This window comes from Oncorhynchus keta, chromosome 5 (genome assembly GCF_023373465.1).
Source record: "Oncorhynchus keta strain PuntledgeMale-10-30-2019 chromosome 5, Oket_V2, whole genome shotgun sequence".
Taxonomy (NCBI): domain Eukaryota; kingdom Metazoa; phylum Chordata; class Actinopteri; order Salmoniformes; family Salmonidae; genus Oncorhynchus; species Oncorhynchus keta.
Genome location: NC_068425.1, coordinates 429,497 through 456,626, shown reverse-complemented (window position 1 = coordinate 456,626; position 27,130 = coordinate 429,497). Strand labels below are relative to the sequence as shown.

Here is a 27,130-nt window from a genome sequence, read left to right as displayed (position 1 = left end):
TCAGAAAACTACTTAAGTACTAGTTACAAATGTACTGACTTGCCAAGTTAAATAAAGTTTTTTTTTATTTTTTTAAATCACTCCCCCCCTCGATTTCCCAGACTCCAATGTCCTGTCCGCCCGGTGAATGGAAAATCCATCGAGTTGGATAGCAGTGGGGGTTATCTTATCTAAGAGCTATGTTTCTGAAAAGTAAAGAATATTGCAATTCCGAGAGTCCCGTTGGTAGTGAATTCGCAATCAGAGGTCATCTATCTTACTATCAAGTGACTACATTCGCCAGTTGAATGGATGGAAGAGGTGGCTGGTTTTCACCCTTAATCACACTCTGTAACGCTGGCGTTTCCTCTTGGGTAGCCCACTGGGTTGTAATTACAAAAATATTTTCACATGACCCATCCCCTTGTACTGTAAAATAAATGTAACACCATCCCCCCTCATAAAAGTAACTAAAAAGAATTGTACGACTACAAATAACAATAACTGGGTTTATAAATGTGGATATGTACTTCACTTTTGTGGCAGAGTTGATGCAACACAGGGCTATGGGCCAGAAGGTTGAGGGTTCGCCGACCACCACAGAGGAGCTCACTCTCCCTGCCTGTTTCATTAGTTCACGATCAGAGCCGGTTGCAGACAATGATCAGCTAGGGGGAAATCTGATTTTCAACATTTTGATGGATATTATCCACAAACAGGTTTCTGTGCCAACGCACCACATAACCAATAAACAAAACCAAAACACTCGAGCTTCAGGCACTTCAATATCATGGTTGTGGTGTTTTGTAAAATATGTTTCTTTCCTTTCAACAAATTGCCACTGCACAATTTGGACTAATTGATTTTATTTGTCAGTTAAAAAAAATATATACACAAATAATGTAAAACGTTACCGGGATTACACAATAAAGTTGTGGACTTCTTTCCATTTTGGGCCCTACATTTGCTGCAGCATATGCTACAGTAATACAGTGCGTTCGGAAAGTATTCAGACCCCTTGACTTTTTCCACATTTTGTTACGTTACAGCCTTATTCTAAAATTGATAAAATCATTTTTTCCCCTCATCAATCTACACACAATACCCCACAATACCCCATAATGACAAAGCAAAAACAGTTTTTTTTTGTTGCAAATGTATTAAAGATAAAAACAGATATCTACATAAGTATTTAGCCCCTTTGATTGGAGACTTGAAATTGAGCTCAGGTGCATCCTCTTTCCAATGATCATCCTTGAGATGTTTAAACAACTTGATTTGAGTACACTTGTGGTAAATTCAATTGATTGGACATGATTTGGAAAGGCACAGCACTGTCTATATAATGTCCCACAGTTGACAGTGCATGTCAGAGCAAAAACCAAGCCATGAGGTCGAAGGAATTGTTCATAGAGCTCCAACACATGATTGTGTCAAGGCACAGATCTGGGGAGGGGTACCGAAACATCTCTGCAGCATTGAAAGTCCCCAAGAACACAGTAGCCTCAATCATTCTTAAATGGAAGAAGTTTGGACTTGAAACTGATCGAACATCTCTGGAGAGACCTGAAAATAGCTGTGCAGCAACGCTCCCCATCCAACCAGACAGAGCTTGAGAGGATCTGCAGAGAAGAATAGGAGAAACTCCCCAAATACAGGTGTGCCAAGCTTGTCGCGTCATACCCAAGAAGACTCGAGGCTGTAATCGCTGCCAAAGGTGCTTCAACAAAGTACTGAGTAAAGGGTCTGAATACTTATGTAAATGTGATATTTTTCTTTATTTTTTATGAATTTGCCAAAAATTCTGAAACCTGTTTTTGCTTTGTAATCATGTGGTATTGTGTGTAGATTGGTGGGGGGGCAATTTAACCCATTTTAGAATAAGGCTGTAACGTAACAAAAAGTCATGGGGTCTGAATACTTTCCGAATGCACTGTATGTGTGTTTAATTTACACATCTCCACCTGGCTTCCAGGGGTCACCTTATCTTTTAACATAGCTACATCTATGGGTTTTTCTGTCATGCGTAATGTTTTATTTCAATTGAACCCTCATTTTACCAGTTGACTGAGAACACATTCTCATTTACAGCAACAACCTGAGGAATAATAACATGGGGGGGTGAATGAGCCAATTGGAAGCTGGGGATGATTACGTGGCCATGATGGTATGAGCGCCAGATTAGCCAGGACACAGGGGTTAACACCCCTACTTCCGAAAGACGGCACCCTACACAGCGCAATATACCCGATCACTGCCCTGGGGCATTGGCATCTTTTTATTATTTTTTTGAGCAGAGGAAAGAGTGTCTCCTACTGGCCCTCCAACACCACTTCCAGCAGCATCTGGTCTCCCATCCAGGGACCGACCAATATCAACCTTGCTAAACTCATTCCATGGAGGGCCGAGTGTCTGTGGGTTTTCACTCCACCTTTGTACTTCATTGATGAATTAAGGTCACTAATTAGTAAGGAACTCCCCTCACCTGGTTGTCTAGGTTTTAATTGAAAGAAAAAAAGAAAAACCTGCAGACACTCGGCCCACCATGGAATGAGTTTGAAACCCTGCTTCAGAATGACCCTTCTGGTTTATGTGGGAAATACCGGGTTACCTGGGGGAAAAGCTATTATTCTCGGGATGGAACATTTGTAATATACTGGAAAAATATTCAACCTTAGTCTGTAGCTTATTCTTTAGATGTTTTGGGCTGCTGGTACACCATGGTGTGCAGGCATAATCAAAGTGACACTGAACTAGTGCACTTGCCAGAGTCTTTAGGGTGTCTATAGGTGTCCATCAAATTAGCAACAGATTTTCATGCGAATATTCTAAAATCTGCATAAAAACATTTCTGTCATGCCTGCTCCCGCTCCCGTCGCATCTCGTCTCCAAGCGTCTGTCCTTACAGAATGCTGACCACACAATGTGAAGCATCAGGGGGGTGCTTCAGCTGGGGGTGCCTCAGCTGGCTCGTCGGGCTTCCACGCCTTAGCTGGCTCGAGAGGTTTCCTCGGTTGGCTCGGCAGGCTCCCATCTCACGTCATGCCTCAGCCGGCTCATGGGGATCCCACGCCTCACCCGGCTCATCAGGCTCCCACGCCTCAGCGGGATTGTTAGGCGTTCACGTCTCAGCCGGATCATCGGGCTCCCACGCCTTAGCTGGCTCGTCGGGCTTCTACCGGGCCCGTCAGGCTCACCCAGGTGGAATGCCAGGTGGGGGTGTACACTGTATGATATTAATATATATATCATATATATACTGTATCATTACCAGTCAAACGTTTGGACACACCCACTCATTCAAGGGTTTGTCTTTATTTGACTATTTTCTACATTGTAGAATAATAGTGAAGACATCAAAACAAGGAAATAACACATATGGAAGGAATCATGCAATAACCAAAAAAGTGTAAATCAAATAAAATTATATATTTTATATTTCAGATGCTTCAAAGTAGCCACCCTTTGTGCAAAGCTGTCATCAAGGCATTCTTGGCATTCTCTCAACCAGCTTCATGAGGTAGTCACCTGGAATGAATTTCAATTAACAGGTGTGCCTTGTTAAAAGTTGATTTTGTGGAATATCTTTCCTTCTTAACAAAACTTCTTAGGGCTAGGTGTCCCAACTTCCGGTGAAACTGGAGGGTGCGAAATTCAAATAAATAATCATAAAAATGATGGATATTAAACATTTATGTACATACAAGTGTCTTATATCGGTTGAAAGCTTAAATGATTGTTAATCTAACTGCACTGTCCGATTTACAGTAGCCATTAGAGCGAAAGCATGCCATGCGATTGTTTGGGGACGGCGCTCAACAACAAAATATTTTTCCACCAGCACAGGTTTCATAAATTCAGAAATAGCGATTAAACATTCACTTACTTTTCGAAAATCTTCCTCTGATTTGTCATCCAAAGGGTCCCAGCTATAACATGTAGTGTCGTTTTGTTATATCCCAAAAAGTCGGTTTAGTTGGCACCATCGATTTGAGTAATCCACTCGTTCAACATGCAGAGATAGGAATCTGATAATCTACCCCTAAACATTTTTATTGACTCCTCAGATACCCTAAAATGTAATCAAACTATAATATTTCTTACGGAAAGAAGTATGTTCAATAGGAAACCAATTTTAGCAGGTGCGTTCTGTCTTCATCGCGCGTGCATACACGAATTTCCAAGACTGTGTCCCTGTACTAAAACTGTTCTATCTCATTCGTTTTGGAAGTTACAAACCTGGACATATACTGCTGACACCCTGTGAAAGCCATAGGAATTGTATCCTTGGAGATAGAATTCATTATTTCCCTGTACTTTCCATTGTAAGAGCATGGGCTCTCAAACAAAAAAAAACATTCTGGTTGGTTTTTCTTTGGAGTTCCTCCTACCATATTTATTGTGTTATAGCCTCCTACATTATTTCTACATTTCTACAACCGCCAGAATGTGTTCTTTCCAATGGTACCAATTACATGCATATCCTGACTTCAGGGCCTGAGCAACAAGCAGTTTACATCGGGCACGTCAGTCAGGTGGAAATTGAGAAAAAAGGACCCTAGACCTAACTTAATGCGTTTGAGCCAATCAGTTGTGCTGTGACAAGGTAGGGGTGGTATACAGAAGATAGCCCTATTTGGTGAAAGACCAAGTCCATATTATGGCAAGAACAGCTCAAATAAGCAAAGAGAAACAACAGTCCATCAGTACTTTAAGCCATGATGGTCAGGCAATACGGAACATTTCAAGGACTTTGAAAGTTTCTTCAAGTGCAATCGCAAAACCCATCAAGCGCTATGATGAAACTGGCTCTCATGAGGACCACCACAGGAAAGGAAGACCCAGTTACCTCTGCTGCAGAGGATAAGTTAATTAGAGTTAGCAGCCCAAATAAATGCTTCACAGAGTTCAAGTAACAGACACATCTCAACATCAACTGATCAGAGGAGACTGAGTGAATCAGGCCTTCATTGTCGAATTGCTGCAAAGAAACCACTACTAAATGATTAGAAGAAGAGACTTGCTTGGTCCAAGAAACATGACATTAGACCGGTGGAAATCTGTCCTTTGGTTTGATGAGTCCAAACTTAAGATTTTTGGTTCCAACCTCTGTGTCTTTGCGAGTAGGTGAACAGATGACTGGGAAACATGGGGTAGGGGGTGTGATGGTGTGGGGGTGCTTTTCTGGTGACACTGTTATTGATTTATTTAGAATTCAAGGCACACTTAACCAGCATGACTACCACAGCATTCTGCAGGGATATGCCATCCCATCTGGTTTGCACTTAGTGGGACTATAATTTGTTTTTCAACAGGACAATGAATCAACACACCTCCAGCCTGTGTAAGGGCTATTTGACCAAGAAGGAGAGTGATGGAGCGCTGCATTAGATGACCTGGCCTCCACAATCACCCAACCTCAACCCAATTGAGATGGTTTGGGATGAGTTGGAACGCAGAGTGAAGGAAATGCAGCCAACAAGTGCTCAGCATATGTGGGAACTCCTTCAAGACTGTTGGAAAAGCATTCCAGATGAAGCTGGTTGAGAGAATGCCAAGTGTGCAAAGCTGTCATCAAGGCAAAGGGTGGTTACTTTGAAGAATCTAAAATATATTTTAATTTGTTTAACACTTTTTTGGTTACTACAGGATTCCATGTGTTATTTCATAGTTTTGATGTCTTCACTAATATTGTACAATGTAGAAAATAGTCCAAATAAAGAAAAACCATTGAATGAGTAGGTGTGTCCAAACTTTGGACTGGTACTGTATATATCTTATATAAAGAAAGAGAATCGTCGGCCTAGCCCCAGAGAGATAGAGATATACCGGCGGCATGCTATGAGACCGACATGTATTTCTTTATGTCATGGCTACTGCGTCTGATATGCAGATATAGAGGAGGCTTATTCATTAATTGTCTATCAGACTATTTGGTATATGTTTTGATTATAGGATTAACTCTGATAGGCCTGAAACATTCTTCCTAACCTCAAGTTCAACTGTTGGAGTAAGTTGGAGCGTCGGTGCACATTGTCTTCGTTATCGTAGGCTTGCAGTAGCTAAAGTTTAATAATAGCCACACCACACCAAACCTTGACAAAAGTTTCCAAACTTTATTTGGGTAATAGCAAAAGTAAGTCAAGCCATTTCTTATGAAACAATACAAGCAGGCTATTAATACAGTTTTGCTGCAAACACAGCATTACAGTTGCATTACACTTGGTTTAAACCTTCACAAAAGTTTTGAGAAGGCAATATTGCAGTAATTACCAACAAAGACAAGACCCTATCATACCCAACCAATGACAGAAAGGCTAATGCTATTTATTTTACAACATACCTACTTAGCTTATCATAAACTAAATAAGGAGCACACAATTAAACATTTCAATTAGCCAATGAAAATGTCTCAAACAGAATTAAACCACACACTGGTGTGGAACTTGTTTCGATTAATAAATAGGCTTACAATAATTAATAATGATATACAATAATAATAATGATAATACACATTATTATAAATAAATGTACATTTCAAAATTGCATCCTACCTGAATAGGGAGTTGCTCAGTAGCCTACATTCTTCTCATCTTAGTCCAGTACAATATTAAAACTTCTATTACATTTCCCTTGTAGGCTTTTCACTATGCGCATCATCCTTTTCCTCTAACTTTTGTTTTACTTCCAAGAAAAAGGCCTACATCTTCACAATCAACAGTAGCTTAGGCCAAGGCTCCTCTAATCTCTCTCTCTCTCTCTCTCTCTCTCTCTCTCTCTCTCTCTCTCTCTCTCTCTCTCTCTCTCTCTCTCTCTCTCTCTCTCTCTCTCTCTCTCTCTCTCTCTCTCTCTCTCTCTCTCTCTCTCTCTCTCTCTCTCTCTCTCTCTCTCTCTCTCTCTCTCTCTCTCTCTCTCTCTCTCTCTCTCTCTCTCTCTCTCTCTCTCTCTCTCTCTCTCTCTCTCTCTCTCTCTCTCTCTCTCTCTCTCTCTCTCTCTCTCTCTCTCTCTCTCTCCTCAGCAGCAGGCGCGCAAGGCGTGAAAGAATGGTGCTGGAGCGCAAATTCAGGGTGTAGGTTATGACAGACAGCCAAAATAAGACCCTCGATATTTATAGAAAGGACCATCAACCTCATCACTGTGCACTTTCACCACCCTGTGGAAGTTCATTATCATTCATATAATCGGTATATTTTGGATGAACGTGTGCATGCCTACAGGAGACTTTTGAAGTAGCCTAATCAGATGAAAACATCGTGACTGGTTGTGTTTATGACATATATAAAAGGTAATGCGTTTAAAAAGTTAGCTGCTCGGATTGGAGAAGAGGCAGAGCATGAGTTAAGCTTTCCTGAATACCTGGACCTGCCGGGAGCATGCAGTATGTGGCCAACATTATTATAGGACCGACAGAGGAGAATGATGAAGTATCAGAAGTTTAAAAAAATATAGCCAGACTGGCCTGCTACTGTGCCTTTCTAGACCATATAAACTGTCGAAAGTAGGCCCACAATTGATCCAAATCAAATTTTGAGCTGTGTGTCTCATGTCTTCCCTGTTCCTTCATGCACAATGATGCACCTGGCCTCTCTGCTGCCTATCAGCTATTCCTATTTGTTCTATCAGCTATTCCTATTTGTTTTTGTCGATTCATATAAAAATGTATGCAGCCTTCAATTATTTTGTGTGTGGTATGATTGCTAGTTAACCTATTGCAGATCTGGAAAAAACGATCCACCTACCGCTATTGTCACCATGAATGGTGGATAGAGGGCAGGATAGACCATTAGACTGGTAGAGTAAACTGACCTGCGGCATACTTAAGCAATAAGGCCCGAGTGGGTGTGGTATATGGCCAATATACCATGGCTAAAGACTGTTCATATGCACGACGCAACACGGAGTTCCTGGACACAGCTCTTTGCCGTGGTATATTGGCAATATACCACAAACCCCCAAGGTGCCTTATTGCTATTATAAACTGGTTACCAATGTAATTAGAGCACACGCATACAAAGTAAAAATACATGTGTTATTATACCCATGGTACGCCACGGCTGTCAGCCAATCAGAATTCAGGGCTCGAACCACCCAGTTTACAATAAAAGTTAGCACACGGAAAAGCAATATTGTATAAGGGAAGTACCAAAACATCTTGATATAGAGGCGGCGCATGCAAGCACATAAGGAAATTTGGCTAGGATGGAAGAAATGATATTGCAAAACCTGCAAAAAAGCGAATGTAAACCAGGGGAAAACCGCACTACCATCCCTTGTGCCCCCCCAAAAAACACACAACCCTCCCCAAACCAAAACAATTTTTTTTGACAACCCTCCCTATTTTGGACAGGATGTTCCCCCATGATGAAAGGGGGCATGACTGAAAAAGTTTGGGAAGCACTGATTTAGCTAATGATTTGCACAAACACAGATGGGCTTCAGCCTATTAATTTGAAGCCACTATGCTGCATAAATTGGGTTACAGGTGATAATGCTCATTGCTAAATAACACAGCAGCCTGATAATATGGACCAAAATGTTGTTAGGTTCACTTTTGAAGGGGACATTATGTTTTAAATGGTGCAGCATCATCTTATGTTCATTCAATTTGGAGTAGAAAGGTCACCAGAACTGACTTTCTCATAGGCACTCTCCAAAACAATTACATGCCAAGTATGGTTCAGACAGAAAACACCACGTTGAACCTTTGATTAGAAAAGATTACAATACATGCAATGTGTTAGTCTTCGGCGTTAGGCTCTGCTCCTTTGGAGAAGCTCACTGTCAGAGCATGCATCCTGTTAAGATAATAATAATACAGGCAGGGAGCAATGTACAGTATAACAATCCCCCTGACCGAAACAAAAGCAGAGCCCAAACAGCTGGAGGTTAGGGTGAGTTGTGGGAAAGCAGAAAACAGACATGCATGGGGAGTAACGCATGTTACAGCAATAGTATGTCACCAAGAACACCAGCGCATAGCTTGCGCGCAGCAGACAGGGAATATGTGTGCAAAACCGCCATATTAGCTTAGATTGATTAATCTAATTGGTGCAATATCAGCTGATGCCATCAGTTGATGCAACACTCCGGTTTCCTGTCTGAACCCGCTGCACTTGATTGAAGGGTACACAAGTAAGCTAAATGGGTTATGACATTTAAATTTAGTCAAAGCAGGTGTTTGGTTGCAACTTTCTAAACTGTTAAGAGTTAGACCAAAAGTTTAAAGTAATACTTAAAGTAATACAGAAATGATTGGTATATCAGTTGTGGTTGAGATATATTGACCAAATTATCAGGGAAGTTTGGGATGTATTTCCCCTTCAAATTGACCAGAAACGACCATTTCACAGCAATTTTTTTTTTATCTGAGGGGGCATACCCTCAGACCCCCCTAGAAGGGTATTGACCCCGGAACACATTTACCTTGACCCTTCTCTAATATACAACACAAAATTACACCCTGCATTGAAGTCTATTTTAAAGTAGGATTAGATTCTAGTAGGATACAATCCATTGTCATGTGTATGATACAGCTAGATGGGACAAGACTGATTGCCTTGTTTCATTAAATTCATTAATGTTCTAACACCTTTCCTGAGGGGAAAGGCAGCAGTTCATCCTACATAATGTATTGAATATATAAGTAAACACTTTACTTATAGTGGACAGGTATAATGCATTCTTACACTTGTCGTAAGCATATATGAACACCTTCCAGAGGATAGAAAATGCATTATTATCATCTTTATTTATCCTGACTAATTTAGGCATAGGCCTAATAATCATTTTGAGTAAAAAATGTGCAACATAGAGAGACATTTACAACATATAGACATGACATATTATATAGTATGTTATAATAAGTCATAAAGCAGTATACCTGTTAGCTTTAAGCAAAGTGTTGTCATAAGGTTCTTAATCAGTGCACAGGGGTTAGCTTAATGCTGATGTTGTCAGACAAGTTGATATACACACGCACACAATTTTGATGAGTTCCAATAATTGCCTACATGTTTAAATTGACCAATCATAATGGGTGTATGCAGATTATTGGGTATCAGAACACTTATGAAGTGCTAGTGAGCCACTTAATTTCAACCTCATATTGATTTTCAATGTGGCATACATTTCAATTGCAATCACATTTTAATTTGTTCTTTTTTTATTTAACTAGCAAGTCAGTTAAGAACAAATTCTTATTTACAATGACGGCCTACCCCGGCCAAAACCTAACCCGGACGACGCTGGGCCAATTGTGCGCCGCCCTATGGAACCCCCAATCACGGCCGGTTGTGATACAGCCTGGAATCAAACCAGGGTCTGTAGTGCCTTAGACTGCTGCGCCACTCGGGAGCCCATTCTCTAGATGGCAAAACCATAATTTCCTACAACTAAAATGTAGGCTATTTCTAGCCTAAGATGTACTCTTAAGGTGCCAACTTGTCCAAGGACTTTCTTATTTTCACAGCTTGACTTCGTCGGGCAGCCAAAACAGTCAAATACTCCATCTAAACGTGAATTGATTCTCAATTGCGATATGGTTCTAGAAACAAAGCCCTTTACTTTCATATCACATCAAAATAATTTCATAAATAACCGGCATTAGCACAGTTTCAGCCGAAATTATTTTTCAGTGACAAATTTCTGGCGGCCTTCTTCCGTTACACACAGGTGTAATGGAAGAAACGGGTCCATCAATATTAATTAATTACAACATATCTTACGGCAGTACTCACCAATGAATACGAGATGAAATAGGTACACTCCCCAAAGATCCATTTGATTTACGATGTCGTACGATTCTGTTAAAATAATTCCAGGTAAACCACCACTAACGTTACACTCACATCTTCGAAATTACACTCAAATACATCCTCATGTGGCATAGGCCTGCCTACATGTGGACTAAATTGTTACAAAAAGGAATTGATGAACAAGTGCGATCCTTGTTCGCAACATTCTTCAGAATTCCGTAAATTTCCCGAAATGTGGATGGATTAATCAAATGTCATGGACATAAATCAAATAATTACGGGGTAATTGTTATGTAAAACGAAAAGAAAACCTGGTATTCTCACCGAAAGTTATTTAGGCTACACCTGTAGGGTCCGGTGTGTGAGAGTTTGTTTGCCCGCTGCTGTTCTTTCTCCACGGAAAGAGTGTCGTCTCCGAACGTATTCGCTGTTGGTTAATCGAGGAGAGAGTGGTCGGATAGATGAACTGTTGAGAACGACGTAGGTGAGCATAAGCGAATTGGGTTAGGATAAGGGAGCACAGAGCGGTTTGCGGGAGCACAGCGGGTTACGTAGAGTGGAATGGTTCTAGGGACAGTGACACGTTCAATGTTCGAGTAAAAAAAAACACACACAACATAACATTGCCTCTACAAGCCTACAGGCATGTAGGTAAAGTTATATTGTACTATTTCCCAGTCGTTCTCAGATCCAGCTGGAAAAGAAGATAACTACTAATTTGGTGAAACTGACAGATAATGATGGCTGAACACCACAAAAATAGATGGTCTGACTCAATTCAACAAGATGTATTACATTTTCCCTGCACTTTAATACTAGGTGTTGAATTCAAATCAATTTAAAACAATGTTTGTCCCAGCTTCGTGTGGAAACTGTGGCAGCATTGCTTATTTGGATTTAAGTCAATTGTAAATACAAACTATAAACCCTGAAATTACTCTGAGACAGAATTCAGTAGGGAAAATGAATGAGAGTAATAAAAAGGGGTGCTAAAACAAAACCATGTTTTGGCTGGATAAAATTGATATCAAATCTATAATAGATAAGCTCTTGGGGGGAAACTAATATTTGTTTTTGGGCACTAAGATAATAATTTGATCCTGTCTACTTCCATATCTGTTTATTATTTCAATCTTGTTTATAGAGTACTTTTCTCAGTTATGGTTTTGTTTTCCATTCTTGGCTCTTGCTGTGTATATTGGAGGAGACTACCAGATTCAATGACAGCTGGTCAATTTCTAGGTTGTTTTGTGAGCATCACCCAAGACAGTAATCATGGCTTTGTCATTAAGAGGAGCCGAAAAATGCCTGGGGAGGGATGAGGGAGGGGAAAGGATCTGGGAGGGGGTTGGATTGATGGGTGTCTTCCTGCACTGCAGAATATCTAGAATATGTGGCTTGTTGTACAAACAAAAAAAAATCTCTATAAAATATAGCAAACAGAAGAGTGGAAATTAAGCTGTGGACAGCCTTCTAATACAATGACATTGCTTCTTGAATGGTTTGAAATGTGACTATTGTCTCAAGTCTATGTTTGATGTGAGACTCACAGCATCTTCTAGAGAGCAAGAGTGCGCAACTCTGGTCCTGGAGCACTGCATTGGTCCCACACTGGATTCAAATGTTCAAATAATCATAGTCTTCAATTTGGACCATGATTATTTTTATCAGGTATATTTGCACTGAGCTGGAGCAAAATCGTGCAATAAATGCAGCCCTACGATACAGGAATAGCCCACCTATGCTCCACCAGAAGATAGAACCTGAGGCTAGAGGCTATTGCAGAGATTGGCTATTGATGCTGATGGCACTGCAACATATTTAAAATAGCTTTTCATTATGTAATTATACTGTTACTGAAGGGCGGGGACGTTAAATATGTGAATGTTATGGCCCAACCCCTAATGAAATGACAGCAGTCATCCAGGAAGTGCATATGGGCATGAAATACAGTGTGTGCAAATGTAGGGATTACAATATTACACTCAACTGAACGACTTGATTAGTTTAGTGTTAGCTAGCTACATAGCTGTCTTTGTATCCAAGATAATTGTGTAGTTTAGAGTGTGTAGTCTTGGAGTGATTATCTTAATTTACCGAGGTTAGCTAGCCAGCTATTTGTCGTCCTTAACGTAGGAGACTCTGCTAGCTAGCCAACAGCTAACAGCTAACAGCTAGCCAACGTCTACTGAATAGAACTCAACAACCCGGTCGCATTCACAGGTAGTATCACATTTTCATTTCATTTCATTACAGTACAACGGTTTGATTTGTTTGATCGTAGCTAGCTACATAGCTAGCTACATAGCCGTCTTTGTATCAAAGATAATTGTGTAGTCTAGAGCGATTTTCTAGGTTAGCTAGCCAGCTATTGTCGTTCTTTAACGCAACGTAACGTAAACAACACTGCTAGCTAGCCAGCTAGCCCCGAATAGCAGCACTGCAGAAACTATTACACTCAACGGAACGACTTGATTAGTGTAGTGTCAACAACGCAGCCACTGCCAGCTAGCCTACTTCAGCAGTACTGTATCATTTTAATCATTTTAGTCAATAAGATTCTTGCTACGTAAGCTTAACTTTCTGAACATTCGAGACGTGTAGTCCACTTGTCATTCCAATCTCCTTTGCATTAGCGTAGCCTCTTCTGTAGCCTGTCAACTATGTGTCTGTCTATCCCTGTACTCTCCTCTCTGCACAGACCATACAAACGCTCCACACCGCGTGGCCGCGCCACCCTAGTCTGGTGGTCCCAGCGTGCACGACCCACGTGGAGTTCCAGGTCTCCGGTAGCCTCTGGAACTGCCGATCTGCGGCCAACAAGGCAGAGTTCATCTCAGCCTATGCCTCCCTCCAGTCCCTCGACTTCTTGGCACTGACGGAAACATGGATCACCACAGACAACACTGCTACTCCTACTGCTCTCTCTTCGTCCGCCCACGTGTTCTCGCACACCCCGAGAGCTTCTGGTCAGCGGGGTGGTGGCACCGGGATCCTCATCTCTCCCAAGTGGTCATTCTCTCTTTCTCCCCTCACCCATCTGTCTATCGCCTCCTTTGAATTACATTTACATTTTACATTTAAGTCATTTAGCAGACGCTCTTATCCAGAGCGACTTACAAATTGGTGCATTCACCTTATGACATCCAGTGGAACAGCCACTTTACAATAGTGCATCTAAATCTTTTAAGGGGGGGGGGGGATTACTTTATCCTATCCTAGGTATTCCTTAAAGAGGTGGGGTTTCAGGTGTCTCCGGAAGGTGGTGATTGACTCCGCTGTCCTGGCGTCGTGAGGGAGTGTGTTCCACCATTGGGGAGCCAGAGCAGCGAACAGTTTTGACTGGGCTGAGCGGGAACTGTACTTCCTCAGTGGTAGGGAGGCGAGCAGGCCAGAGGTGGATGAACGCAGTGCCCTTGTTTGGGTGTAGGGACTGATCAGAGCCTGAAGGTACTGAGGTGCCGTTCCCCTCACAGCTCCGTAGGCAAGCACCATGGTCTTGTAGCGGATGCGAGCTTCAACTGGAAGCCAGTGGAGAGAGCGGAGGAGCGGGGTGACGTGAGAGAACTTGGGAAGGTTGAACACCAGACGGGCTGCGGCGTTCTGGATGAGTTGTAGGGGTTTAATGGCACAGGCAGGGAGCCCAGCCAACAGCGAGTTGCAGTAATCCAGACGGGAGATGACAAGTGCCTGGATTAGGACCTGCGCCGCTTCCTGTGTGAGGCAGGGTCGTACTCTGCGGATGTTGTAGAGCATGAACCTACAGGAACGGGCTACCGCCTTGATGTTAGTTGAGAACGACAGGGTGTTGTCCAGGATCACGCCAAGGTTCTTAGCGCTCTGGGAGGAGGACACAATGGAGTTGTCAACCGTGATGGCGAGATCATGGAACGGGCAGTCCTTCCCCGGGAGGAAGAGCAGCTCCGTCTTGCCGAGGTTCAGCTTGAGGTGGTGATCCGTCATCCACACTGATATGTCTGCCAGACATGCAGAGATGCGATTCACCACCTGGTCATCAGAAGGAGGAAAGGAGAAGATTAATTGTGTGTCGTCTGCATAGCAATGATAGGAGAGACCATGTGAGGTTATGACAGAGCCAAGTGACTTGGTGTATAGCGAGAATAGGAGAGGGCCTAGAACAGAGCCCTGGGGGACACCAGTGGTGAGAGCGCGTGGTGAGGAGACAGATTCTCGCCACGCCACCTGGTAGGAGCGACCTGTCAGGTAGGATGCAATCCAAGCGTGGGCCGCGCCGGAGATGCCCAACTCGGAGAGGGTGGAGAGGAGGATCTGATGGTTCACAGTATCGAAGGCAGCCGATAGGTCTAGAAGGATGAGAGCAGAGGAGAGAGAGTTAGCTTTAGCGGTGCGGAGCGCCTCCGTGATACAGAGAAGAGCAGTCTCAGTTGAATGACTAGTCTTGAAACCTGACTGATTTGGATCAAGAAGGTCATTCTGAGAGAGATAGCGGGAGAGCTGGCCAAGGACGGCACGTTCAAGAGTTTTGGAGAGAAAAGAAAGAAGGGATACTGGTCTGTAGTTGTTGACATCGGAGGGATCGAGTGTAGGTTTTTTCAGAAGGGGTGCAACTCTCGCTCTCTTGAAGACGGAAGGGACGTAGCCAGCGGTCAGGGATGAGTTGATGAGCGAGGTGAGGTAAGGGAGAAGGTCTCCGGAAATGGTCTGGAGAAGAGAGGAGGGGATAGGGTCGAGCGGGCAGGTTGTTGGGCGGCCGGCCGTCACAAGACGCAAGATTTCATCTGGAGAGAGAGGGAGAAAGAGGTCAGAGCACCGGGTAGGGCAGTGTGAGTAGAACCAGCGGTGTCGTTTGACTTAGCAAACGAGGATCGGATGTCGTCGACCTTCTTTTCAAAATGGTTGACGAAGTCATCTGCAGAGAGGGAGGAGGGGGGAGGAGGATTCAGGAGGGAGGAGAAGGTGGCAAAGAGCTTCCTAGGGTTAGAGGCAGATGCTTGGAATTTCGAGTGGTAGAAAGTGGCTTTAGCAGCAGAGACAGAGGAGGAAAATGTAGAGAGGAGGGAGCGAAAGGATGCCAGGTCCGCAGGGAGGCGAGTTTTCCTCCATTTCCGCTCGGCTGCCCGGAGCCCTGTTCCATGCATGAATTCCATGCTGTCACAGTTACCAGCCCTTTCAAGCTTAACATCCTTATCATTTATCGCCCTCCAGGTTCCCTCGGAGAGTTCATCAATGAGCTTGATACCTTGATAAGCTCCTTTCCTGAGGACGGCTCACCTCTCACAGTGCTGGGCGACTTTAACCTCCCCACGTCTACCTTTGACTCATTCCTCTCTGCCTCCTTCTTTCCACTCCTCTCCTCTTTTGACCTCACCCTCTCACCTTCCCCCTACTCACAAGGCAGGCAATACGCTCGACCTCATCTTTACTAGATGCTGTTCTTCCACTAACCTCATTGCAACTCCCCTCCAAGTCTCCGACCACTACCTTGTATCCTTTTCCCTCTCGCTCTCATCTAACACCTCCCACACTGCCCCTACTCGGATGGTATCGCGCCGTCCCAACCTTCGCTCTCTCTCCCCCGCTACTCTCTCCTCTTCCATCCTATCATCTCTTCCCTCTGCTCATACCTTCTCCAACCTATCTCCTGATTCTGCCTCCTCAACCCTCCTCTCCTCCCTTTCTGCATCCTTTGACTCTCTATGTCCCCTATCCTCCAGGCCGGCGCGGTCCTCCCCTCCCGCCCGTGGCTCGACGACTCATTGCGAGCTCACAGAACAGGGCTCCGGGCAGCTGAGCGGAAATGGAGGAAAACTCGCCTCCCTGCGGACCTGGCATCCTTTCACTCCCTCCTCTCTACATTTTCCTCCTCTGTCTCTGCTGCTAAAGCCATTTTCTACCACTCTAAATTCCAAGCATCTGCCTCTAACCCTAGGAAGCTCTCTGCCACCTTCTCCTCACTCCTGAATCCTCCTCCCCCTCCCCCCTCCTCCCTCTCTGCAGATGACTTCGTCAACCATTTTGAAAAGAAGGTCGACGACATCCGATCCTCGTTTGCTAAGTCAAACGGCACCGCTGGTTCTGCTCACACTGCCCTACCCTGTGCTCTGACCTCTTTCTCCCCTCTCTCTCCAGATGAAATCTCGCGTCTTGTGACGGCCGGCCACCCAACAACCTGCCCGCTTGACCCTATCCCCTCCTCTCTTCTCCAGACCATTTCCGGAGACCTTCTCCCTTACCTCACCTCGCTCATCAACTCATCCCTGACCGCTGGCTACGTCCCTTCCGTCCTCAAGAGGGCGAGAGTTGCACCCCTTCTGAAAAAACCTACACTCAATCCCTCCGATGTCAACAACTACAGACCAGTATCCCTTCTTTCTTTTCTCTCCAAAACTCTTGAACGTGCCGTCCTTGGCCAGCTCTCCCGCTATCTCTCTCTGAATGACCTTCTTGATCCAAATCAGTCAGGTTTCAAGACTAGTCATTCAACTGAGACTGCTCTTCTCTGTATCACGGAGGCGCTCCGCACCGCTAAAGCTAACTCTCTCTCCTCTGCTTTCATCCTTCTAGACCTATCGGCTGCCTTCGATACTGTGAACCATCAGATCCTCCTCTCCACCCTCTCCGAGTTGGGCATCTCCGGCGTGACCCACGCTTGGATTGCGTCCTATCTGACAGGTCGCTCCTACCAGGTGGCGTGGCGAGAATCTGTCTCCTCACCACACGCTCTCACCACTGGTGTCCCCCAGGGCTCTGTTCTAGGCCCTCTCCTATTCTCGCTATACACCAAGTCACTTGGCTCTGTCATAACCTCACATGGTCTCTCCTATCATTGCTATGCAGACGACACACAATTAATCTTCTCCTTTCCCCCTTCTGATGACCAGGTGGCGAATCGCATCTCTGCATGTCTGGCAGACATATCAGTGTGGATGACGGATCACCACCTCAAGCTGAACCTCGGCAAGACGGAGCTCCTCTTCCTCCCGGGAAGGACTGCCCGTTCCATGATCTCGCCATCACGGTTGACAACTCCATTGTGTCCTCCTCCCAGAGCGCTAAGAACCTTGGCGTGATCCTGGACAACACCCTGTCGTTCTCAACTAACATCAAGGCGGTGGCCCGTTCCTGTAGGTTCATGCTCTACAACATCCGCAGAGTACGACCCTGCCTCACACAGGAAGCGGCGCAGGTCCTAATCCAGGCACTTGTCATCTCCCGTCTGGACTACTGCAACTCGCTGTTGGCTGGGCTCCCTGCCTGTGCCATTAAACCCCTACAACTCATCCAGAACGCCGCAGCCCGTCTGGTGTTCGTTCAACCTTCCCAAGTTCTCTCACGTCACCCCGCTCCTCCGCTCTCTCCACTGGCTTCCAGTTGAAGCTCGCATCTGCTACAAGACCATGGTGCTTGCCTACGGAGCTGTGAGGGGAACGGCACCTCAGTACCTCCAGGCTCTGATCAGGCCCTACACCCAAACAAGGGCACTGCGTTCATCCACCTCTGGCCTGCTCGCCTCCCTACCACTGAGGAAGTACAGTTCCCGCTCAGCCCAGTCAAAACTGTTCGCTGCTCTGGCCCCCAGTGGTGGAACAAACTCCCTCACGACGCCAGGACAGCGGAGTCAATCACCACCTTCCGGAGACACCTGAAACCCCACCTCTTTAAGGAATACCTAGGATAGGATAAGTAATCCTTCTCACCCCCCCCCCCCTTTAAGATTTAGATGCACTATTGTAAAGTGACTATTCTACTGGATGTCATAAGGTGAATGCACCAATTTGTAAGTCGCTCTGGATAAGAGCGTCTGCTAAATGACTTAAATGTAAATGTAAATGTAAATGTAGTAGGATTAGGGACGTAAGGCAAAAAAAATAGGCAATAGTGGCGAAATAATTACAATTTAGCGTTAACACTAGAGCGATAGCTGTGCAGATGATGATGATGTGCAAGTAGAGATACTGAGGTGCAAAAGAGCAAAAATAAATAACAATATGGGGATGAGGTAGTTGGGTGGGCTATTTACAGATGGGCTGTGTACAGGTGCAGTGATCGGTAAGCTGCTCTGACAGCTGATGCTTAAATTTAGTGAGGGAGATATACTCATTAATACCTGTTTTTCAACCACTCCACAAATTTCTTGTTAACAAACTATAGTTTTGTCAAGTCGGTTAGGACATCTAATTTGTGCATGACACAAGTCATTTTTCCAACAATTGTTTCCAGACAGATTATTTCACTGTATCACAATTCCAGTGGGTCAGAAGTTTACAAATACTACGTTGACTGTGCCTATAAACAGCTTGGGAAATTCCAGAAAATTATGTCATGGCTTTAGAAGCTTTTGAGTCAATTGGAGGTGTACCTGTGGATGTATTTCAAGGCCTACCTTCAAACTCAGTGCCTCTTTGCTTGACATCATGGGAAAATCAAAAGAAATCAGCCAAGACATCAGAAAAACAATTGTAGGCCTCCACAAGTCTGGTTCATCCTTTGAAGCAATTTCCAAACACCTGAAGGTACCACATTCATCTGTACAAACAATAGTACACAAGTATAAACACCATGGGACCATGCAGCCGCCATACCCTTCAGGAAGGAGACGCCTTCTGTCTCCTAGAGATGAAAGTACTTTGGTGCTAAAAGTGCAAATAAATCCCAGAAGGTCCTTGTGAAGATGCTGGAGGAAACAGGTACAAAGTATCTATATCCACAGTAAAACGAGTCCTAAATTGAAATAACCTGAAAGGTCGTTCGGCAAGGAAGAAGCCACTGCTCCAAAACCGCCATGAAAAACCCAGACTACGGTTTTTCAACTGCACATGGGGACAAAGATAGTACTTTTTGGAGAAATGTCGTCTGGTCTGATGAAACAACAGTAGAACTGTTTGGCCATAATGACCATTTTTATGTTTGGAGGGAAAAGGGGGAGGCTTGCAAGCCGAAGAACACCATCCCAACCGTGAAGCACGGGGGTGGCAGCATCATGTTTGTGGGGGTGCTACAGGAGGGACTGGTGCACTTCAGAAAATAGATGGCAGGAAAATTATGTGGATATATTGAAGCAACATTTCAAGACATCAGTCAGGAAGTTAAATCTTGGTCAGAAATGGATCTTCCAAATGGACAATGACCCCAAGCTTACTTCCAAAGTTGTAGCAAAATGGCTTAATGACAACACAGTCAAGGTATTAGAGTGGCCATCACAAAGCCCTGACCTAAATCCTATAGAAAATGTGTGGGCAGAACCTAAAAAGCGTGTGCGAGCAAGGAGGCCTACAAACCTGACTCAGTTACACCAGCTCTGTCAGGAGGAAGGGGCCAAAATTCACCCAACTTATTGTGGGAAGCTTGTGGAAGGCTACCCAAAACGTTTGACCCAAGTTAAACAATTTAAAGGCAAATTACCAAATACAAATTGAATGTATGTAAACTTCTGACCCACTGGAAGTGTGATGAAATAAATAAAACCTGAAGTAAATCATTCTCTCTAGTATTATTCTGACATCTCACATTCTTAAAATAAAGTGGTGATCCTAACTAACCTAAGACAGGTAATTTGTACTCTGATTAAATGTCAGGAATTGTGAAAAACTGAGTTTAAATGTATTTGGCTAAGGTGTACGTAATCTTCCGACTTCACCTGTAAGTCTCCAGGTTCAGTGATTTTTGCAATTTGTTCCAGTCATTGGCAGCAGAGAACTGGAAGGAAATGCGGCCAAAGGAGGAGTTGGCTTTGAAGATGACCAGTGAAATATACCTGCTGGAGTGCGTGATACGGGTGGGTGTTGCTATGGTGACCAGTGAGCTGAGATAAGGCTGGGTTTTACCTAGCAAAGACTTCTAGATGACCTGGAGCCAGTGGGTTTGGCGAAGAATATGAAGCGAGGGCCAGCCAACGAGAGCATACAGGTCACAGTGGTTGGTAATATATGGGGCTTTGGTGACAAAACGGATGGCACTGTGACAGACTACTTCCAATAGCTGAGTAGAGTGTTGGAGGCTATTTTGTAAATGACATCGCCGAAGTCAAGGATTGGTAGGATAGTCCGTTTTACAAGGGTATGTTTAGCAGCATGAGTGAAGGAGGCTTTGTTGCGAAATGGGAAGCCAATTCTAGTAAATCTAGTTTTGTATTGGAGATGCTTAATGTGAGTCTGGAAGGAGAGTTTACAGTCTAACCAGACACCTAGGTATTTTCCACGTATTTTAAGTCAGAACCGTCCAGAGTAGTGATGTTAGTCACGCAGGCGGGTGGGCCAGCGATCGGTTGAAGAGCATGCATTTAGTTTTACTAGCATATAAGAGAAGTTGGAGGCCACGGATGGAGTGTTGTATGGCATTGAAGCTCATCTGGAAGTTTGTTAACACAGTGTCCAAAGAAGGTCCAGAAGTATACAGAATGGTGTCGTCTGCGTATAGGTGGATCAGAGAATCACCAGCAGCAGACCCTCTCTGCAGTAGATTGCAACTCCCCTTTGGCAGTTCTATCTTGGTGGAAAATGTTGTAGTTGGGGATGGAAATTTCAGAGCCAGGATTCAGAACCGGCTAGGACATCAGGATTGGCGGAGTCTGCTAAAGCATTGAATAAAACAAACTTAGGGAGGAGGTTTCTAATGTTAACATGCATGAAACCAAGGTTTTTACAGTTACAGAAGTCAACAAATGATAGCACCTGGGGAATAGGTGTGGTACTGGGGGCTACAGGGCCTGGGTTAACCTCTACATCACCAGAGGAACAGAGGAGGAGTAGGATAAGGGTACGGCTAAAGCCTATAAAACTGGTCGTCTAGTGCGTTCGGAACAGAGAGTAGAAGGAGCAGATTTCTGGGCGCGGAAAAATAGATTCAAGGCATAATGTACAGACAAGGGTATGGTAGGATGTGAATACAGTGGAGGTAAACCTAGGCGTTGAGTGACGATGAGAGAGGTTTTGTCTCTGGAGGCACCAGTTAAGCCATGTGTGGGGGGTGGGACAAAAATAGCTATCTAAGGCAAGTTGAGCGGGACTGAGGGCTCTACAGTGAAATAAACAATATGAACTAGCCGAGACAGCAGTAGACAAGGCATATTGACATTAAAGAGAGGCATAAAGCAATCACAGGTGTTGAACGGGAGAGCTAAGTCAACAATAGGTAAATGGCGATGAATGGGCAGAGCGGGTCAGTTAGGTAGTTTGAGGCTTGGGCCGACAGATAAACAAAATATGGTACCGTGTTATTGAAACAGTCCAGGGGCATCAGCTTTGTAGCCGAGTGATCGTAGGGTTCAATGAGCAGCAATAGGTGAGTCAGGGAGCCGTTCGGTAGTCACTACTACGCTAGGCAAGTGGGAGACATGGCGTTCAGAAAGCTAGCTTGCCCAGGCGAGCAGATGGGTCTTTGGCGACATCGCAACGGAAAAGCCTGTTGAGACCACATCGGGTGATTACGTCGGCAGACCAGTCGTGATGGATCGGCGGGACTCCGTGTCGACAATAAAGGGTCTAGGCCAGTTGGCAAAAGAGGTATTGTAGCCCTAGAATTAGCTCTTATATGGGCCTTGCTCGAGGCAAGCTCAAGGCTAACTGGTGCTTGCTTCAGGACAGAGGCATTAGTTAACAGTAGCCACTCGGTTGCAGCTAGCTAGCTGCGATGATCCGGTGTAATGATCCAGAGCGGCAGGAATCCGGTGATGTGGTAGAGAGAAGCAGTCCGACATGCTCTGGGAAGATATCGCGCTGTGCAGACTGGCTTCTATTTTCCCAGCTAAAGCTGTCTGGTGTCCGAGCTAAGGATAAAGACCGCTAGCCATGGTTAACAAAGACTAATACCTAGTAGCTAGTTAGCTGGCTAGCTCCTGATAGAGGTTCCAGTTATAAGGAATAAAAATAGCAGATCTGTACCACATTGGGTGAGGCGGGTTGCAGGAAAGTATATTTAGTTCGTAGAAGGAAGTAAGATTAAAATATATCCGAAAAAACTATCCTGAACAAAAATATAAACAAAACATGCGACAAGAGTTACAGTTCATATAAGGAAATCAGTCAATCGAAATAAATTCATTAGGCAAAAATCTATGGATTTCACATGACTGGGAATACAGATATGCATATGTTGGTCACAGATACCTTAAAACAAAGGTAAGGGCGTGGATCAGAATACCAGTCAGTATCTGGTGTGACCACCATTTGCCTCATGCAGCGCGACACACCTCCTTCGCATAATCAGGCTGTTGATTGTGGCCTTTGGAATTTTGTTCCACTGCTCTTCAATGACTGTGCGAAGTTGCTGGATATTGTTGGGAACTGAAACACGCTGTCATGCACATCCATTCAGAGCATCCCAAACAAGCTCAATGGGTGACATGTCGGCTGAGTACACAGGCCATGGAAGAACTGGGTCAGCTTCCAGGAATTGTGTACCAATTCTTGCGACATGGGGCCGTGCATTATCAATGCTGAAACATGAGGTGATGGCGGCAGATGAATGGCACGACAATGGGCCTCAGGATCACGGTATCTCTGAATCGATAAAATGCAATTGTGTTTGTTGTCCATAACTTATGCCTGCCCATACCGTAACCCTACTGCCACCATGGGGCACTCTGTTCACAACATTGTCATCAGCAAACCGCTCGCCCACACATTGCCATACATGTGGTCTACAGTTGTGAGGCCAGTTGGACAGACTGACAATTTCTCTAAAAATGACATTAGAGGCGTCTTATGGTAGAGAAATTAACATGACATTATCTGGCAACAGCTCTGGTGGACGTTCCTGCAGTCAGCATGCCAATTACATGCTCCTTCAAAACTTGAGACATTGTGGCATTCTGTTGTGTGACGAAACTGCACATTTTAGAGTGGCCTTTTATAGTCCCCAGCACCTGTGTAATGATCATGCTGTTTAATCAGCTTCTTTATATGCCACACTTGGGTGGGAGGATTATATTGGCAAAGGAGAAATGTTCACAAACAGAGATGTAAAAATGTGTGCACAAAATTTGAGAGAAATAAGGTTTTTGTGCATATGGAACATTTCTGGCATATTTTATATCAGCTCATGGAACATATTTTTGGTCAGTTTGAGTGTACAATAATAACAATCAATGTGGGTTACATTTTTACCATACCGGCATGGATGGTAAAATGGGGGGAAATTATATTGATGGTTTATTTCATTTTGAGTGCTGAAATTGTAGTCCTAAACGTGTCCGTGCAGGGCAATAAATGATTTACTGAAAATTATATTTTGGAGTGCTGTCCATTTAATTTCCCATTTTCTATAGACATGCAGCCCAGACAGAGGAATCACTAATTGTAATGTACAACCTAATCCACTTTACGTTTGTCGTGTACTTCCTAATAAGCATACCATTTTAGGATTTGAAACAATACAACATTACCATCTCAGTTGGGAAGTGAGTACTATTTAGACTAGAGATAAAAGGAGCTCTGAGCATGTTTGATCATTTTTTTTGAACCGACAATGTTGCCTTGGGGATCTTTCAGTAAATTACATTTTTGCACTGTGCATTTGGAATTTGTTATTCACATCAACACTTAATGTTGCAAGAAAAGTAGAAAGCTCTCTCTGAGGGAAAGGGAGCTTTAAAAGGAGTAGAGCTTGTTTATATGTTCTTCTTAAGCCGTGAGGTCTCCCCAACATTATCTGAGGGACATTGTAGGTGTTGAGGGTTTGTTAGTCTTTTTCTCACATTTAGAAGGGGTGACTTAACCTAGCCCGAAGCCCCTCCGATAAGGATACCATCAAGGAGAGGAATGCTTTGTCAAGGCAAGTGCTCCTCATAATACAGTACATACCCTCTCAATCTGAAGGGCTTTGTTCTCCTGGGTTCTCAATTAATCCCTTCAGTCCTCCGGACTGTTTAGCTTTCATAAGGGATGGTGGGTTAGGTTTGAAGGCAAAAGGAGATGGACAGGCATCACTTTCTAGCCGCCTGCGAGGGTACATTGATTTCCTATCGTTCGGAGCGGAGTCGGAGTGAACATTTCATAATGAGGGATTACATACTGTATCTGTCACGGCCGTTGCTGGAAGATAGACAGCTGTCCCTGATTGAGAACCATACCCTGCCAAAACAAAGAAATACAAAACATAGAAAATAGAACATAGAATGCCCACCCCACATCACACCCTGGCCTAACCACATAGAGAAATAAAAATAAAACGGTTCTCTAAGGTCAGGGCGTGATAGTACACCCCCTGCAAAACCTGAACCTATAGAGAAGGGTCTGGGTGTGCATCTATCCGCTTTGGTGGCGGCTCTGGTGCGGGACATAGACCCCGCAACACCTTTGGTTCACCCCACTTTGGTAGCGCCTCTGGTGTGGGGACCCTCACTGGAGGCCGTCGCTGGAGGCTCCTGACTGGAGGCCCTCGTTGGAGGCTTCGTGTCATGGATCATCACTGGAGGCTTCATGCCATAGATCATCACTGGAGGCTTCTTGCCATGGATCATCACTGGAGGCTTCGTGCCATGGATCATCACTGGAGGCTTCGTGCCATGGATCATCACTGGAGGCTTCGTGCCATGGATCATCACTGGAGGCTTCTTGCCATGGATCATCACTGGAGGGGAGAGACACACAGGAGGACTGGCTCTCGGAGCAGGCACAGGACTCACCAGGCTGGGGAGACATACAGGAGGCTTAATTCTGGGCGTAGGCACAGGACTCACCAGGGCCGCCCCCAGGAGGTAGGAGTAGGTAAAATCACATTGGCCACGCTGATCCTCAACACGCGAGCCCCTGAGGGGTGCGTGCCCAGTCCCCTCCTGTACGACCTGTTCACCCATGACTGCATGGCCAAGCACGACTCCAACACCATCATTAAGTTTGCCAATGACACAACAGTGATAAGCCTGATCACCGACAATGATGAGACAGCCTATAGGGAGGAGGTCAAAGACCTGGCAGTGTGGTGCCAGGATAACAACCTCTCTCTCAACGTGATCAAGACAAAGGAGTTGATCTTGGACAACAGGAAAAGGAGGGTCGAGCACAGCCCCCTTCTCATAGATGGGGCTGTTGTGGAGCAGGTTGAGAGCTTCAAGTTCCTTGGTGTCCACATCACCGACGAACTGTCATGGTCCAAACACACCAAGACAGTTGTGAAGAGGGCACGACAATGCCTATTACCCCTCAAGAGACTGAACAGATTTGGCATGGGTCCTCAAATCCTCAAAAAGTTATACAGCTGCACCATCGAAAGCACTGGTTGCATCACCGCCTGGTGTGGCAACTGCTTGGCCTCCGACCACAAGGCACTACAGAGAGTAGTGCATACAGCCCAGTACATCACTGGGGCCAAGCTTCCTGCCATCCAGGACCCCTATACCAGGCGGTGTCAGAGGAAGGACCTACAAATTGCCAAAGACTCCAGACACCCTAGTCATAGACTGTTCTCTCTGCTACCGGACGGCAAGCGGTACCGGAGCGCCATCCAACCAAATGGCTACCCAGACTACACTGCTGCTACTTTCTGTTTATTATCTATGCATAGTCAGTTTACCTCTACCTACATGTACATATGCCCCCGCTCATTGGTTTTGTACCGGGACCCCCTGTAGTCTCATTAGAAAAATAATTAAAGAGCAACAAATACACTATTTTCAAAAAGAACATTGCTTAAATGCACTGAGATTGCATGGTGGGCATTCACACATGCAGTGACTCGTTATCCTCTCGCAACAACAGATGGTGTGTTTCATGCCTACTGTGTGGGAAGGTTAGGTTACAGTGCTGTAGATGCCTAGTTCTGTCTTTAAATCTAATTTGGGAAATACACACACACACAGGAAGAAAGAGGAGGGGGAAAGACACTGCTGAATTAATGAAGCAGTAGGTGTTGATAAAAACACTACATTTGTACTTCAACGGGGAGCACATTGAAGTTTGGCCCCATCGTGCAGCCCCAGCACAACCTGTGAGGTGGCAGACTCTCCTTGCTACTTTAAGGTGACAATGTCCCCATCCCATCTTTTCTTATGACAAGCAGAATATACAACATAAGATCTCCCTGTTATATCTCAGCATTTCACATTTTCTGTATGGGGCTTCTCTCGCAGGGCTCCACTCATGCTGCTCCCTGTGTTTCGATGGCACCTTAGGTTTCAGCCATAAACACCCTTTTTATGAGATATGAGTAGAGACTCAGGAAAATAGCATAAAGATGAAGTTCCCTTGGCAGTATCAGATGCTTGATTGATAACATCTTTGTGCAGCAGGGCCCCTCACTGTCGCTGGGCTTCTTACAGGGGTGAAGAGGTGAGCTGGAAACATCCATCACTGATTTCCAGACACTCCTGCTGGCCAAAAATAATCCGATGGCACCTGAATCAACAGCTCTGAGTTTTCAGATCCATAACTCATCATCTGCTGAATGGGTGTGTGTGTGTGTGTGAGAGACTTTGATAT

General features: G+C 44.6%; 1 protein-coding gene across 1 annotated transcript in view; it reads right to left on the bottom strand.

Annotated features, from left to right (window-relative positions):
* Positions 1–11,325, bottom strand: part of LOC118384223 (GDNF family receptor alpha-4-like) — an 84,043-nt gene extending 72,718 nt beyond the window's left edge. The window contains exons 1-2 of the mRNA XM_035770557.2: positions 11,058–11,325; positions 10,716–10,781 (exon numbers count right to left, since the gene is read on the bottom strand). Of these exons, the coding sequence (XP_035626450.1) occupies positions 10,716–10,758 (43 nt within the window). The 5' untranslated portion in view covers positions 10,759–10,781; positions 11,058–11,325. The remainder of the gene's footprint in view (positions 1–10,715; positions 10,782–11,057) is intronic.
* Between the last annotated feature and the right edge of the window lie 15,805 nt (positions 11,326–27,130).